General features: G+C 40.7%; 1 protein-coding gene across 1 annotated transcript in view; it reads right to left on the bottom strand.

Annotated features, from left to right (window-relative positions):
- LOC135087198 (uncharacterized) overlaps window positions 1-15711 on the bottom strand; it is a 77831-nt gene that overhangs the window by 49039 nt on the left and 13081 nt on the right. The window contains exons 4-8 of the mRNA XM_063982036.1: window positions 14709-14869; window positions 9211-9348; window positions 8290-8397; window positions 3741-3936; window positions 86-223 (exon numbers count right to left, since the gene is read on the bottom strand). Coding sequence (XP_063838106.1) covers window positions 86-223; window positions 3741-3936; window positions 8290-8397; window positions 9211-9348; window positions 14709-14869 — 741 coding nt within the window. The remainder of the gene's footprint in view (window positions 1-85; window positions 224-3740; window positions 3937-8289; window positions 8398-9210; window positions 9349-14708; window positions 14870-15711) is intronic.

The following is a 15711-nucleotide window of genomic DNA, read 5'->3' as shown; positions in this document are numbered from 1 at the left end:
CCGGTCCGCTGCAGCGCTATGACCAGCTGCTAGACTGACTGCGCCTCGCTGCGGCCGTAAGACAAGGGAGCAGGGTTCACGTTACCTGGACTAGCGTCGATGCCGGCCAGCCGGTCGAGGTGTCCGCTCATGAGCACCAGCTGCGCCGGGTCCCCGGTCCGCTGCAGCGCTATGAACAGCTCCTGGACTGACTGCGCGAAGGACTGCGGCGTTTGCAGCTTGTCTATAGAACAAAGTGGAAAACAGTTATGCACTGTACAACAGGTAAGTATATAGTAGGAAAACGCGACGAGTGTTTCTCGTACTGACTTCCATTAAGCACCATTAAGCCACTGTTTGATACCAGGCAGTTCTAATCGTACATCATCAATCCCCAATTCCTTGATGAAATAAAAGTGGGAAATATTACTGATTTCCTTAAGCTTCCAGTCGACTAAAAAGCCCCACAATGAAATAATCATTGCATGCAACCCGAATAAAAGTTTCAGTACTTTGACAAGTGCGGACCGCCGCTAGCGCCATCTGTAAAAACCTTTGCGTGTGGAACCTCATTGACCAGTGGCGTGACTATAGGTATATCGCTTAACTGAGGTATCAAAGCGGCACGGGAGGATTTTTTGTGACGATCAAACGTCAGCGAGACTTCCACATCTCCATCAGATTTGTATGCTCTGTTACGTCATATGTCAATGTCACCCCTGTCATATGTCAATGTCAAGCTGTTTTCGAGAGTCATCACGAATCGTCTCGCACGCAGGCTCGACGACTTCCAGCCTCCCGAACAAGCCGGTTTCCGAAAAGGCTTTAGTACCATAGACCACATACATACGCTACGGCAGATTATACAGAAGACCGAGGAGTATAATCAGCCACTTTGTCTGACGTTTGTGGACTATGAAAAAGCCTTCGACTCGATCGAGACCTGGGCAGTGCTACAGTCTCTCTAACGGTGCCAAATTGACTATAGATACATTGAAGCGCTGAAGGGCTTGTACGAAAACGCCACAATGTCGGTCCGCCTCCAGGATCAGAACTCGAAACCTATCCAGTTGCAGCGAGGGGTGAGACAGGGAGATGTCATATCTCCGAAACTGTTCACCGCCGCCCTGGAAGACGTTTTCAAGCTTCTGGACTGGAGCGGATTCGGCATAAATATCAACGGCGAGTATATCACCCACCTTCGTTTCGCGGACGATATCGTAGTCATGGCTGAGACCGTGGAGGACCTAAACACAATGCTCGATGGCCTCAGTAGAGCCTCTCAACAAGTGGGTCTTAAAATGAACATGGACAAGACAAAAATTATGTCAAATGCCGTGTAGTACCCACTTCTCTGAAGGTTATTATTATTGGTTTTTGGGCCTTTATTTGCGCCAACTCGACCAGGTTTGATCTATTGTGGCAGCCCTTGTCTTTAAAGTTCACTGCTTAGTCCCGTTGAGTCTATAAATTTCCAGATTCTTTGGAGCGTGATATCTGCTATCTCATCCGGGTGCATGATGTGTCGCCCGAGATGGATACTTCTTTTGCTCATAAGCGGGAAGCATGAGCAAAGAACATGCATGGCCGTTTCTTCTTCTGTATGGCAGAATCTGCACAGAGTTTCCTCGGTCATGTTCATGTTCGATTTATGTTTGTTTAGTTTGCAGTGGCCGGTCAGTATTCTAGTCACTGCACAGGCTTTGTATCTTTTGAACTTTAGCAGTTCTTTAGTTACTTTATTGCTATATCCCTGAATGAGTGCTTTTGAGTGTTTTTGTCCCGATGTAGACTTCCACCACTCAATAGCCTCTTGTTTGCAGAGGGCGGTTAGTAGCGTGGTGGCTCGTTGTTTGGTAATGCCACAGAACGGTTCTACGCCGATTTGAGGGTTATCGGCTCCATCTCTGGCGAGTTCATCTGCTACTTCGTTTCCTTCTATATTCGAATGTCCTGGTACCCATGTAAGCGTTACTTTGTTGGTATTTCCCAGTGCATTCAGTGTCTCGGTGCATGTTTGCACCAATTTTGACGTGTATTCGAAGGATGTTAAGGCCAGCAGTGCTGCTTGGCTGTCTGAGTTGATGTAGATGTGTTGATCCTGGAGCTTCCTTTCCAAGTTTATTTCTGCACATTTGTTTATGGCAAAGACCTCGGCTTGGAAGATTGAGGCTTCAGTCCCCATGTTTAGGCTAACTTTGAGCTTAGGCCTCTCTCCGTAGATCCCGCAACCTACATTATTTTCCTTTTTGGATCCGTCCGTGTACCAGACGTGACTACCTTCCTTAAATGACATTTGGCCTTCTAGCCATTTGTCTCTAGGAGGTATGTTTACGGAATATAGTTTGGTGAAGTTACATTCCGTATGCATGTCGTCACTGGGCATGCACAGAAGTTTGTTTTCAAGTACTGATTCCTTGAGTCTTATCAGATTTTGAGAAGCCCATCTGACTTTCGTGCGGGTGCAGATTCTATATGTGCTCTGCTTGGCTTCTTTTTGCACATGCATATGCAGTGGTATAAGATCAAGCAGAGCATTTAATGCAGCCCCTGGTGTCGTTGATAGTGCTCCGGTTGCTGTGATGCAGGCTAGCCGTTGTAGGCTGCTCAATTTCTGTATTGTTGTCATTTGGTTGACCTTGCTGCACCAGACGGCAGAGGCATAGGTTATTATCGGTCTCACGACCGCTGTGTACAGCCATAGGGCGATTGCGGGTTTTAGTCCCCATCTTGACCCTGCCATTCGACAACAACTCCACAGAGCCATTTTGGCTTTTTGAATGATGTTGTTTAGGTGCGAATTCCAAGTAAGCTTTTGGTCAAAAGTTACCCCTAGATACTTGGTTTCGCTTGAGAAAGGAAGAGTTTTTCCGTTTAATTTCAGATTTACCAGTTTTTCCAGTTTTCTCTTCCTCGTGAATGGTATTATCACTGTTATCTCTCTGAAGGTTACACTACACTCGAAGTTGTTGACAATTATGTATACCTGGGACAAACAGTCCAGTTAGGTAGGTCCAACTTCGAGAAAGAGGTTAATCGTCGAATCCAACTCGGCTGGGCAGCGTTCGGGAAGCTTTGCGAAATTCTCACGTCCGAAATACCGCAGTGTCTCAAGTCAAAAGTATTTGACCAGTGTGTGTTGCCAGTGATGGTGTACGGATCTGAGACGTGGTCGCTTACTATGTGCCTCATAAGAAGGCTCAAGGTCACCCAAAGAGCGATGGAGCGTGCTATGCTCGGAGTTTCCCTGCGTGATCGAATCAGAAATGAGGAGATCCGTAGGAGAACCAGAGTGACTGACATAGCCCGCAGAATCGCTAAAATCAAGTGGCAGTGGGCGGGGCACATAGCTCGAAGAGCTGATGGCCGCTGGGGCAGGAAAGTTCTTGAGTGGCGACCACGAGCTGGAAGACGTAGCGTGAGCAGGCCTCCCACTAGGTGGACCGACGATCTGGTGAAGGTCGCGGGAGGTACCTGGATGCAAGCGGCGCAGGACCGGTCTTTGTGGAAATCCTTGGGGGAGGCCTTTGTCCAGCAGTGGACGTTTTTCGGCTGAAACGAACGAACGAACAATGTCACCCCGCCAGTGCCACTTCCATACCTCAGGCACTGACTCAGTTAAATGCTAGACATAGGCTGGGTTGCACCATCTTATACAAAAACACCGGTTATCGTTAAAGTTACAGCCAAAGTTAGGTGGTGCAGCTCACTCATATAATATAAAAAAAATCTCCTTTTCTCCAAAATTACGATAGACTTACCAATAATACTTTGCATGTGGCTCTTATGAGCTGTGTCGCCATACAGCAGGGCGCTCCACTGGTCAGGCGCGATCCTCAGACCGGCCTCCGTCGCTATCTGCACTATCTGCGCGTCGTGCTCTCTACGCAACGACTCGTACGATCTGAATTCCTCTTTTAATTGCATTAGCGACGAATCGCATTCACGTTTTGATACCTAGAAGAGAGAATTTGTTTTGAGAATAATCGCAAATATAATCCTTTTTAGCTTTAGGTCACTTTGCATTTGCCGAAAATTGTGTTTTTCTAATATGCTATAGATCGTTTCGTCCACGAAGACGCGCCCCATCAATTTTTGGTCGAGGGAAGCGCGGGGTGCGGGGAGTTTGATCCGAGCAATCCTAGCGTCATTATTGTAGTGTGCGTGTGCACCAGGAATCTTATGGATATCCGTAACCGTAACCGAAACTTTCGGATATCCGAAATAAAAAAAAAACCGAAACCGTAATCGTCACCGGTTCAGAGGTTTCGGATAGTTTCGGATGTAGGCTGTTTAAATTGTTTTTTGTATAGCATTATATGTAAAGGCATAACAGCCTGATTTACCTTTATAATGCTATCTAGTACAAATTTTTATTACTTTTTAATCGATGTAAAGTGTGCGCCCATGAATGAACCGTGTTGGACAACTATTGCAAATTGCATTGTATTTACACTTTTAGATTTTTCAATATGCAAAAATGCTTCTGTGATGATTCACATCTCGCAATTGCGATAGTACGTTTGAATGCACGCATGTTTGAAACGAATCCAAATCATAAATAAACCATCTTAATCCATATGGATTCATGATAAAGACCTCATTTTTCAACTTTACAATGCCAAGGAACTAGCCTCATGTTTTATTTAAGCTTTGAATTTCTTAAACAAGTTCAATTCATAAATAGCGGTATATGGTTTACATTCAAAAGGAGTTGATAGCTCATATAAAACTTATTCAGGCGTCAACGAACTGGGAAAATCGTCAGCACAACTAGTATCTATAGGGGAGACCGTGGTGAGTTGTAACAGAGGAGAATTGTGACATTTCTTAGAACTTATTAACTACTAGCGAGCTCGTATAGATCGTTTCATCCACGAAGACGCGCCCCACCACTTTTTGGTCATAATGTAGTGTGCGTGTGCAGTCATGGAAACTATCATGTCTATGGATGACGTCTCCATAGAAACACGTTGTTCACTAATAAATATGATGGATTAGCGGAATGCTGTATTATTTAATACTTGGCATCGTTGGACATGGAAATAAATAAATTAAAACGAATTAGAGCAGCCCTGAAGGGCAGCTTTACACGAACACAGAATATGGTAAGTACAGTGACTGAAATCTCCGACGAAGAGATTACGTTACGAAACTCCCCGCACCCAGCGCTTCCCTCGACCAAAAAGTGGTGGGGCGCGTCTTCGTGGATGAAACGATCTATAACAGTGGCCGTTTTTAGTTCAAGTCTCGAGCTAACAAATGCGCGCTGTTGAGAGCTCGCTGACAGTTTCCAAAAAACGACAATGTCACAACTATCCTCTGTTACAACTCACCTCGGTCTCCCCTAATGTATCGATGGTGAGGTAGCTAAAATCAGTAATCGGTATCCTACCACACGCTTACAAAATAGTGTTGTGCGAAAACAGTTTCTACTTTGTCTAATATAGCGCAAGCGCTTTCTGGTCACATTGCTAACGCTGAATGTGAAAGGGCGCTAACCAAGTACATGTTCTTTTATTTATTTATTTATTTTATAGAAAACAACAGCGATACATTGAAAATGTTAGTTATAAATGTTAGTTTTCTACCTTGAATGACACAGTACGTACATACAACATCACTGCAATATGGTTCTTGTAAATTTTTAGGCAAAATCTTTGATTTGGGTCGCGAGCTTAGTATAGGTCACGCAACGAAAGTTGAGGCGAACATACTATAGTACTCAAACTGATGTAATATTTTAATACAGAACACACACAACACATTCAAGTTCAAATATAGAATTAGTATTCTATATAATAAAAGGTCCTCAATCAAAAAATATATCGCACCCTTAATAATATAGGGGCACAACTCAAAATGTTTGGTTTTTTACTTTTTGTACTAGAGAGGCACATTTTCGTCAGTTCTACAAGATGGCTTTCACAGAAATCGAAAACAATGATCAGATAAAAGAGTTCTACATTTTGTGCCCCTTCCATACTTTCGTCTATCTTCCCGCTAGAAGGGCTGAATCAGAGACATGCCGATATTTGTCGAATCCGGCCCCCGCGACTGTGGTTCAATTTGGAGTTGTGCCTTTGTGTGACAAACTTTTAAGTAAGTGTTAGTGAGCTAAGACTAACTAATTCCATATATTTCTAATAATATGTTCCATTTTCATTTTTATTACATTGATAAAGTCCCGTTAATCATAGAAAATTATAAAATATAACTTTAACTTTAGTTAGGCGGACCATGGATGGGTGTTTATAGTTAAATTTACAACTCTCCTATAAAAGTAATTTGCTTCTTGGTATTAATTTTCATACCTATTGGTTGATTAGGAGCCTATAGAATGTTTTATCGCGATGCTAAGAAATAAAGCGGTGGTTAAGAAATACTTCCCGACAAATAAACTAATGATTAATAAAATAAGAGACATACCTACGTGTTAAGGCTATTAACGTTCGCTCGGGGCTCGGGTTGGCTTTTTTCTTTGTTTATTTTATGAATAAACGCACTAGTCAGCCAAAAGGTGAATTACTTTAATATGATAGTGTTATAATTTTTAATTATATTATTCATTAATTTATTACGGTCACATAAATTGATGTTAGTTAATCACTCAGATTCTGAGGACTGAGGATACATCGAATTTATTTTAAAATTATCTTTTCACGTATTAAGTTACTACAATTTTACTGATCAGCTATTAGACCTTGAATTTTCAGTTTGTCTAAAATAAATTTAAGTTCTAAAGTGCTTTTTGTCTTAAAAAATATGAGTTCGTAATGAAATCTTGTGTTAACACCACTAACAGTTTTTATTAATATGTGGCAAATATTGTACACAAAAGCAAAGAAAAAAGATCACGGAGTTTGTGATAACAAACCAAGCATACTTTGGGATAAAAATTGTACAAAATAATAAATATTGGGTGTCCAATATCGTCGTAAACCTTGTGTACCTAGACTCTTTGCAATACTGAAGTCAAGCAGGACGTAAAGGGCTTCTATTTGGAGGGCCAAAGATATGTATTGAGCTTTCTAATCACTAAAATGATCAAAAGCAAAATGATGATGAGTACGGAAAAATTAGAAGCAGCTATCTTCGATGGACTGCAAATCCGTGCTCTTATAAAAGACTGTATTTGTAAACCATATAACACAAATTGAATCTGAAGCATGGCTAAGGTGCTTTAGTAGTTAAATATTTTTTCTTGTGTTCAAAATTGGTTGCTAAAATCCTTCAAAAATTACACATGCCAATTTGAGTATTAAATTGTATTTTTTACAATAGCCATTTGAACTGATTCCCACATAATGTGGGTGATTATAGTAAGGGACAAGGAGAACGGTTCCTTCCACCAGGACAGCAGGATAGTGGAAAAAAGATACCAAGGTACTGGCTGTTGGACTTTAATAAGTGATTATCTTGAACAAATCCATAACAGAAAACCTTACAGAAAAAGTTTTTGTAGGTTTTTTCTTTATTTGATGAAAAGCATATTTTTTATAGGGTAAGAGTCCCTATCTATCTAAGTAAAAATATTTTGAATGCATAAAATTAGTATTTTCATGTCGGTTTTCTTAGAGAAATAGCTAATAGTCTTTATTTTAATCTAATTCGACATTATTAATAATTTTCTAGTATTCAGCACCCTACTCTTATACTGAATTGGCTATAAGCTACTATACCGCACAATAACTGTCCCCAATGTTATTGGGCGTAAATCAATATAAAAATCGAATAATACACTCATTTTTAAATATTAGAGAGCAATATTATGGAATATGCCATATAAAACAATTCAGCCTAAGGATTAGATGGGCATAAGTACAAGTAATACCCAAAATCACAACAACAGAAATAGTAAAATAAAGGCCTAACTTTGAAACATTTTTTTAAACAATTTTTTTAAATACTCATAATCAATATTTTCAAAAATGTCTTATGTCAAATTATATAACAGATACCAGTGATGAAGTATGCTTAATTTGAAAGTTGTAGCTGATAAAATAAAGATTTTAGAGCCAATTATGTAAAAAACCGCGATCCGCCGATTGGTTTTTTGGCTTTCCCAAAAAACTTAATTTCGGAGTTGTGCCCATTCATTATTAAGGGTGCGATATATATAGGTAGCTATTTTTAGCTACCTCGCTCTTGCTAAATATGTGCAAGCGAGACTAAGCCCTTGTTAGTCTACTACGCCAAACGTCAGCGCTGTCAGCGTATACAGATGCAAATGTTTGCCTCAACTCTCGTTGTGCGCCCTATATGATATTGTAGAATACTATTTATTATTAATATTGAAGAGCTGCTCACCTTAAAACAAGACGCTCTGTACAACAACTGCACAACGTGCCCTATACTAGTTTTGGAAGCCTGCGGGAAGTGGGGCTCCAATCTTTGGACTACAAACATCACTAAAACCTGTGGAAAGACAAATCAAGTTTTAATGCACAATTTTATAAGTAACGTATTCTATATAGCATATTTTGTGAATAAAAAGGTCGACTATTAACCAATCAAATGCCAAGATTGTAGACAGTTATGTCTCGTCCTGATCAGTGCTCCTAAGGCATACGAATGGTTAAATTTCATTATTGGCAAAATCGTAACTAGTCATACCTTGTCCAATATTTTTTGATAATGGACAGACTTTTTTTTACTAGCCTAATAAGTCGCACTTTCCTTCGCAGTCGATGAAGCACATGTCGTGCCCTGAGTGCCCGAGCAACTGCACTCAGGAGGATGTAATGAATGCTGCTGACAACGCCACTCTTGTAGCGGAGTATGGGCTGACAGTGTAGGTTTGTTGTCGACATGATAAGAAGAAGAAGGATTCCGTGGAGGGTAGTTGAACGGGAAGCATGGTCGATCTGTTTTAATCGTTTCAATTTATTATTTAATGGACTTTAATGTACAAATTTGGTGTTATTTTGTGTTCTAAAGTGCAGTGAAATGATAAATTATAAAAAAACATTGAAACACTTCGAATTTGAGCGCGCATCGAGTGTCGAGTGGGTTGTCGTATGAACAACCCGCTTTGGACCCGGTGGCGTCTTGAAACCTGCTTACGGGCATATTTAACTCCACGGAATCCATGAAAAATCAATAGAACTGAAACACCCACGTTCTGTTGATAAACTATATCAATCTTTCACTCGACATTGGCAGAAATAAACCTCCCCGAGAGGTTTGGTTGCCACTAAATAAAAAAAAAAGAAGAAGAAGAAGTCGCACCTTTCTAGACAACGCGGAGCCGTCTTCCAAGGCCAGGAGGACCAGTTTGAGGACCTCCTCCTGCATGGCGGGCCCGAGGAACTGGCAGCCGCGCGCTCGCACCGCCGCCCACAAGTTGGCGCTCAGCTGTTGCGGATTCTGAAAACGACGGTAGATTCTTATTTATAAGCATAGAAATTCACGGAATAAATGTTTTATCTTATACAACGTGCTCTTTTTGATTCCCTGGAACTCTAGGGTATTAATAAGACCACTTCAGAGAATGGAATGGCATTACATTTTTTGTTAAATTCGACTTTTTTTTCGACTTTTTTTTTCATACGAAATTATTTAAAAACTTTATTTTTCACTGAAATAATTCATAATTTACATACACTTATCAATAAAAAGGCTAGGTGACAATTTTGAAAAAAAAACTAGATTGATGATACTATAATCTAAATCAACTAGGTATCTTCTAAATCTAGAATCCACAATATCTTCAAGATATGCTTTTAGAAACACATATTCCTAAGACTCTTTAACTAGTTTTTATTTATAGAATATACCCCTAAAATTTCCGGAAAACAAAAGGAGCACGTTGTATTATAGATTCATTGGCGTCAGAGTGAATCTATGTAGGCGACGATATTTTAATTTCGCATAATATACCTATATGAATTATAAATGTATCAATAACTTTAGATATTGGACATTAGATATTATTATTATGTCAAAATTACAAGTCTATGTTTATAAAGGTTATTGCGGTAATTTCAATTGGCGTTAAACGATGTAAAATTACTTTTAACAATAATGATAATCATATTATAAGTACCTAATTAATCTATTATAGTAATTAATGTAATGCTACATGTTTAAAACGTTTCATGAAACACTTATAATTTATAAGCTAATGTATTATTTGATAATAATTTACTGCGTCATACTGTATATTATTTTGCTTTAAACGTTGTGCTTGTCTTTAATTTATACTAATATAATAAAGCTGAAGAGTTTGTTAGTTTGTTTGCTTGAACTTGGTAATCTCAGAAAATACTGGTCCGATTTGAAAAAATATTTTTGTGTTGAAAATAGCCCATTTATCGAGTGAGGCTTTAGGGTATAACTTCACCCTACAGCCAATAGGAACGGAGCAGTAAAGAAAAATGTTGCAAAAACAGGAAATATTATGAAAATATTTTCACGCGAATGAAGTCGCGGGCACAGCTAGTGGTATTATAAAGAAATCATTATTTGAGCACAAGGTTTTCGGTTTAATTTTAGTTAGGTATCTGTTTGGAATGATAACATCTCAAATATCGCATCCAGTGAGATTCGCAAACGCAGCAGCGTAACTAATTTGACCAATGAAATGGCTTCTTAAAAATGCAACTTTACAAACGATGCACAAATAAAAATGATGACATGGAATTAACTGATTTAATCAGTTAATTCCATGTAATAAAGATAATTTTGATGTTGATTTTGAACTGTATTTAATTATAAAAACGATGTCCAATTAATTAAATACGATGTACCATAGATATGTTTAGTGTATAACAACAGTCAGAATGCCAATCGACTATTTTACTATGAAAGGTAAGTGAATTATAATACGTAAATCAAGGTAATAGACGAAGAGCTAGTGAACGCCAGACCTACGTCATTTTATAAAAGCTGAAAGTTTGTCAGCGAATGCTCCCAATATAGGATAGAATGTTGATGAATCATGAAGTTTGGGTCATCGTGGCTTTGGCAGCTATCCTAAAAAAACTGTCTGGCAAGGAGTTGGAACTGTCAAAACTGGCTGATGAGGAAACCACTTCTAATTATTGCCCGAATATTTTATATAAAATCAGCTTTTATGGTATAACGGTAACCTAACTTTTGAAATTTTAACGGTGGCTTTTTCTGTATATTCAATAGAATGTAAAATTCTACTTACGTTATACCATAAAATCTGATTTTGATGTATAATATTTGGGCAATGATTAGAAGTTGTTTCCACATCAGCCAGACAGTTTTGACAGTCCCAACTACAACTAACATTCTATCCTATCCTATATTGGCATTCTAACATTCTATCCTATATTGGGAGCATACGCTGACAAACTTTCAGCTTTTATAAAATGAAATAGGTAGGTCTGGCGTCCACCAGCTCTTAGTCTATAAGTGCCAAAGGTCATTAAGCATTTTTTATATTTCACGAAATGTTTTTATTTGATCCAAAGGGAAACTTGTCTGGTTTTGGTGGGTCACAGGTCTGAACAAAATGCCCATTTACCTTTTCACTGTTGTACAATAGAGAAACCGATCCCGGCGACCTATTTTAGTTATTGGTGCGTCACCAAATGATTGTTGTCTTATTGTTCCGTTAACTGGTACTAGACAGGTTAAGGTCCAAACGAACTAGGGCGGCGCACGATTGCAACTCAACTGCATCGCTACAAGTACAGTCAGCATCAAATTATTACGCAAAGTAGACAAAATGTTCGCAGCACGTCTTTGTTACTATTGGAATATGTGTTGTCAACTTTGGCCACTTTGGGTGTCACGAACTATTCGCCGCTGACTGTACGTCGCAGTTTTCTATGCTTATTTATTACAATACTCCAAAAACTTATACAGGTAAAAAGTCATTCTACCAGATTATTCTGCAAAGATACTGAGACCACAGAGCACGGTAATATCTAACTGCTTTGCTATAGCGTAGAGAACATCAATCTATCATGTCAAGGTTGTTCGTAATTAGCATTGTTGCTAATTGAGGGATGGCTTCCCAAAACACGTTAAAGCACTCTTTTATATACCCTATGTTGAAAAATGATGAGTTTGAAAATGCTTTATGGGTATAGGCCCCTCTATGTTGATGATAGAAAGTAACATCGTAATCTAATTCCATGCCAATATTGGGTGGTTTAGACTTGAAAATATCACAAATTAACGAGACATACCTAGTCACTACTACCCTTCGCAGGGTTTGATGCAGGGGACGGCTTGGGACGGCCATTCGCATTTCGTCACGAATTCAAAAATGGTCATTCATTTTGTTTCATTCGAAAAATAGTCACATTCAGATAAAAGTTGTTTAAGTTTAACATTTTCAACCTACAAGTTAAACTATTGTTTCAAAAATGGTAGGCTTTATCCGTTACCATTTTGCGAATGAGACGGTCAACGTCAAACCAACTTTTGCATTCACAGTTACTGCCTACAAAATGAAAAACAATATTAAAGAAGATCCTCACTGTTTATTTCAACTTCTGGAATAAAGAACTGCTTGACATAGGCATCCCCTATAGAACGTATGAACGACAAACGAACTAGCAACACGGGTGTGGCCGTGGGCCGTGTGTATCCAGCGGCCACCCCAACTAGGTCACCAGTTCATTAGGTGGAAGGCTAGCTACTGAGCTAGCTCGTGATCGCGCGAAGCTAAAAATCCTGGACATGTTTGACTTAACAAAATGGTTTATTTACTCGTACAGCTCTCTTAAAGACCTCATTTTGTTTGGATTATTAAAATAGATTTCTAGAGATGTCTGGATACTTTCTTTTTTCTTTCACGCAAAAACTACTGAACGTATTTTGATGAAACTTTACACTACAGTATTATTGTTTATAACTCAGAATAACCTATAGCCTATAATTTATGACGATCTGTGACAAACTGAATTTCACGCGGGTGAAGCCGCGGGCAAATGCTAGTAAATAATGAATGTGAAACTTTGAGAGCACTATGTTTGGTACCTACTCTTTCACGCCAAAATTGCTGGACGGATTTTGATGAAATGTTACAATGGCACAAAATTTTTAATAAGCTACTCATCAAAATCAACGCGAATAAGTAGTATTCAAATACGCTAGTAGTATCCACAACTTTAATATAATACATTCGAGACATCATATCGGACAGAAAGACACGTAAGTGACTTTATAAGGATTCGATCGGCTATTTACTGGCCGTAGGTACAATGCGGCGGCCGCATGTGCTCGGTGGTGTAGCGGGGTACGCAGGGGTGGTGCGGTGCGGGTGGTAACAAGCGCCGTGTCAGAAGTTTTAGAAGACATTTGAACAAGGTTTTTTAGTAATAAAATAATAGTTAAAATTTTATTTATATTTTTTTTGTACCTAATTACTTTCATGTACTACAATGCCTGAGATGGGCGTTGTTTTACAAAACCACACCCTGTATAAACGCCGCAGCCTCGCTGCTATCGCGCTTCTAACGCCCTAATGTGCAAGCTGTCTTAGGCCTCAGCCTCGAATTTAGCGGGCAGCGGAGCGGCGGCGGTAGCGGCGCGGGAGCGGCAGGATCTTATGCGTAAAATCAAATAGACCGGTTCTCGAAAACAGCGGCGCGGGAGCGGGCAACAGCGGGCAACGAGCGGGCAGCGCATTTAGGGTTGCCAGGCGTCCGGCTTTAGCCGGACATGTTTGGCTTTTTAGGGACTTGTCCGGCCAAATATTGCCTTGTCCGGCCTGTCCGGCTTTTATTTGGTTGTCGCGCCAGGCGTAAGTCGAGCCACAGAATCATATGAAGCGCACGCATCAGGATGTTCGGTTGATAGTACCTACTCAGTCATGACCTGACACTAATTACCTAATTCACCCCCCCCCCCCCCCCCCGTCACATGTCCGGCTTTTAGGGTAAAATGTCCGGCAATAATGAAGCACAAAGTCCGGCTTTTGTGATTTTGGACCTTCTTTTGCCCACAATAAATCGAGCGTTAGGAATAAATTTGAATCGAAATAAAATTGTCGCCGTTGTTCAGACATTTCGTTTGCGAATAAAAACAAATATCTCGACAACACAACCCCGAACACAACACTTCGCCGCTAAAGCGTCGCGCGAGCTGCCTGCCCGCTTGTTTCGAGAACGGGTCTGCGTTGCCCGCGCCGCCGCCGCTCCCGCCCCGCTGCCCGCTAAACTCGAGGCTGAGGCCTTAGAGTGCTTTCACGTTAGGGCGTTAGTAGCGCGACTGCAGCGCGGCAGCGGCGTTTTTATAATGGTGCGTCCAGACTGGGTGAATGGGCTCGCGCGGCAAACTCAACATCCTGCTCATTCAAGAGCAGTCGAGTGTGCAGGATGACCAGCGTGCCGCGCGAGCACGTTCGCCCAGTGTGGACGCACCATAATGTGAAGGCATGCATCCGCTGTCACATAGTATGAAATTTTCGACAGCACGTCTGTCGCGCTGCTAAATCGCCTAAATGTGTAAGCAATCTTAAGCTTTTGCGAATGAGTAAGAAGAAGACAGAAGGTAGAACTAACCTGGTGCTGTAGTATGAACTCGGCAAGAAGACAGAAGGTAGAACTAACCTGGTGCTGTAGTATGAACTCGGGAAGAAGACAGAAGGTAGAACTAACCTGGTGCTGTAGTATGAGCTCGGGAAGAAGACAGAAGGTAGAACTAACCTGGTGCTGTAGTATGAGCTCGGGAAGAAGACAGAAGGTAGAACTAACCTGGTGCTGTAGTATGAACTCGGGAAGAAGACAGAAGGTAGAACTAACCTGGTGCTGTAGTATGAGCTCGGTGACGGTCCTCTCGCCAAGAGACCGTGCAGCGCGCGCCGCCCGGCCTCGGCCCTCGTCGTCCGTCATCGCGCATTGCAGCAACGTCACCAGCTTGCGCTGCATCGGCCGCGACAGCCGGCTGCTACCGGTGCTGTTCGCTGAAAACAACACTTTTTCAATACCCCGAAGATTCTTATCGAAACACAGAAAATGTTTGAATAATGCTTCTCACGAACATTATTGGACGCAGAACGAATCACGATAACATGCGGAGCAGATGGAAACAGTTCAATCATATGAGTTTTTATAGTTTCTTTGGACATTATAAACAATTGACAATCGATAGCATGCTAAACATTTTCGAGAACTGCGCGCGCAATGTCAATACCGTATCTAATCACAATAAAGTGTAAAAGTATTGACGCAAGCATTATCCATGTTGGGTGTAATGTGAAGCTATGAAGCTACAGATTTAATTATGGGCTCTATTCCCTTGGACTATAGTATGAGGGCGTGAGAAATAATTATAAGTGCACGTTAGCCGATAAGGAGTGCATACTGGCGTGTGCTGACTTTGAGCGGGAGACACAAACCTAGTGAGTTAACCAACTGCGAGTTTTTTCTCCTACAGAAAGTCTAAAACGAAACTAAATCAGGCCTAACATAAGATCAGTATTTCCATCGATAAGTTCAAAGAATTACTTAAATTAGTCTGACATTATAACTGTATAGATTCATTCACGAAGACGCGCCCCATCATTGTTCCGCTAATGTTTGAATGCTATCGGTACACGCTAAATTTTCCATGAGTGCACACGCACAATGACGCTCGGATTGCTCGGATTAAACTCCCCGCACCCCTCGCTTCCCTCGAGCAAAAATTGGTGGGGCGCGTCTTCGTGGATGAAACGATACCCGCCGTGATCACAGTTTAGCTTATACGAGTAAGTATGGTTCATAAGACTTGTATAGGTTCCTCGTAGTCGCCAAGCACAAGAGA

Source organism: Ostrinia nubilalis, chromosome Z, assembly GCF_963855985.1.
Source record: "Ostrinia nubilalis chromosome Z, ilOstNubi1.1, whole genome shotgun sequence".
Taxonomy (NCBI): Eukaryota; Metazoa; Arthropoda; class Insecta; order Lepidoptera; family Crambidae; genus Ostrinia; species Ostrinia nubilalis.
This window is presented reverse-complemented; position numbering and strand designations above follow the sequence as displayed.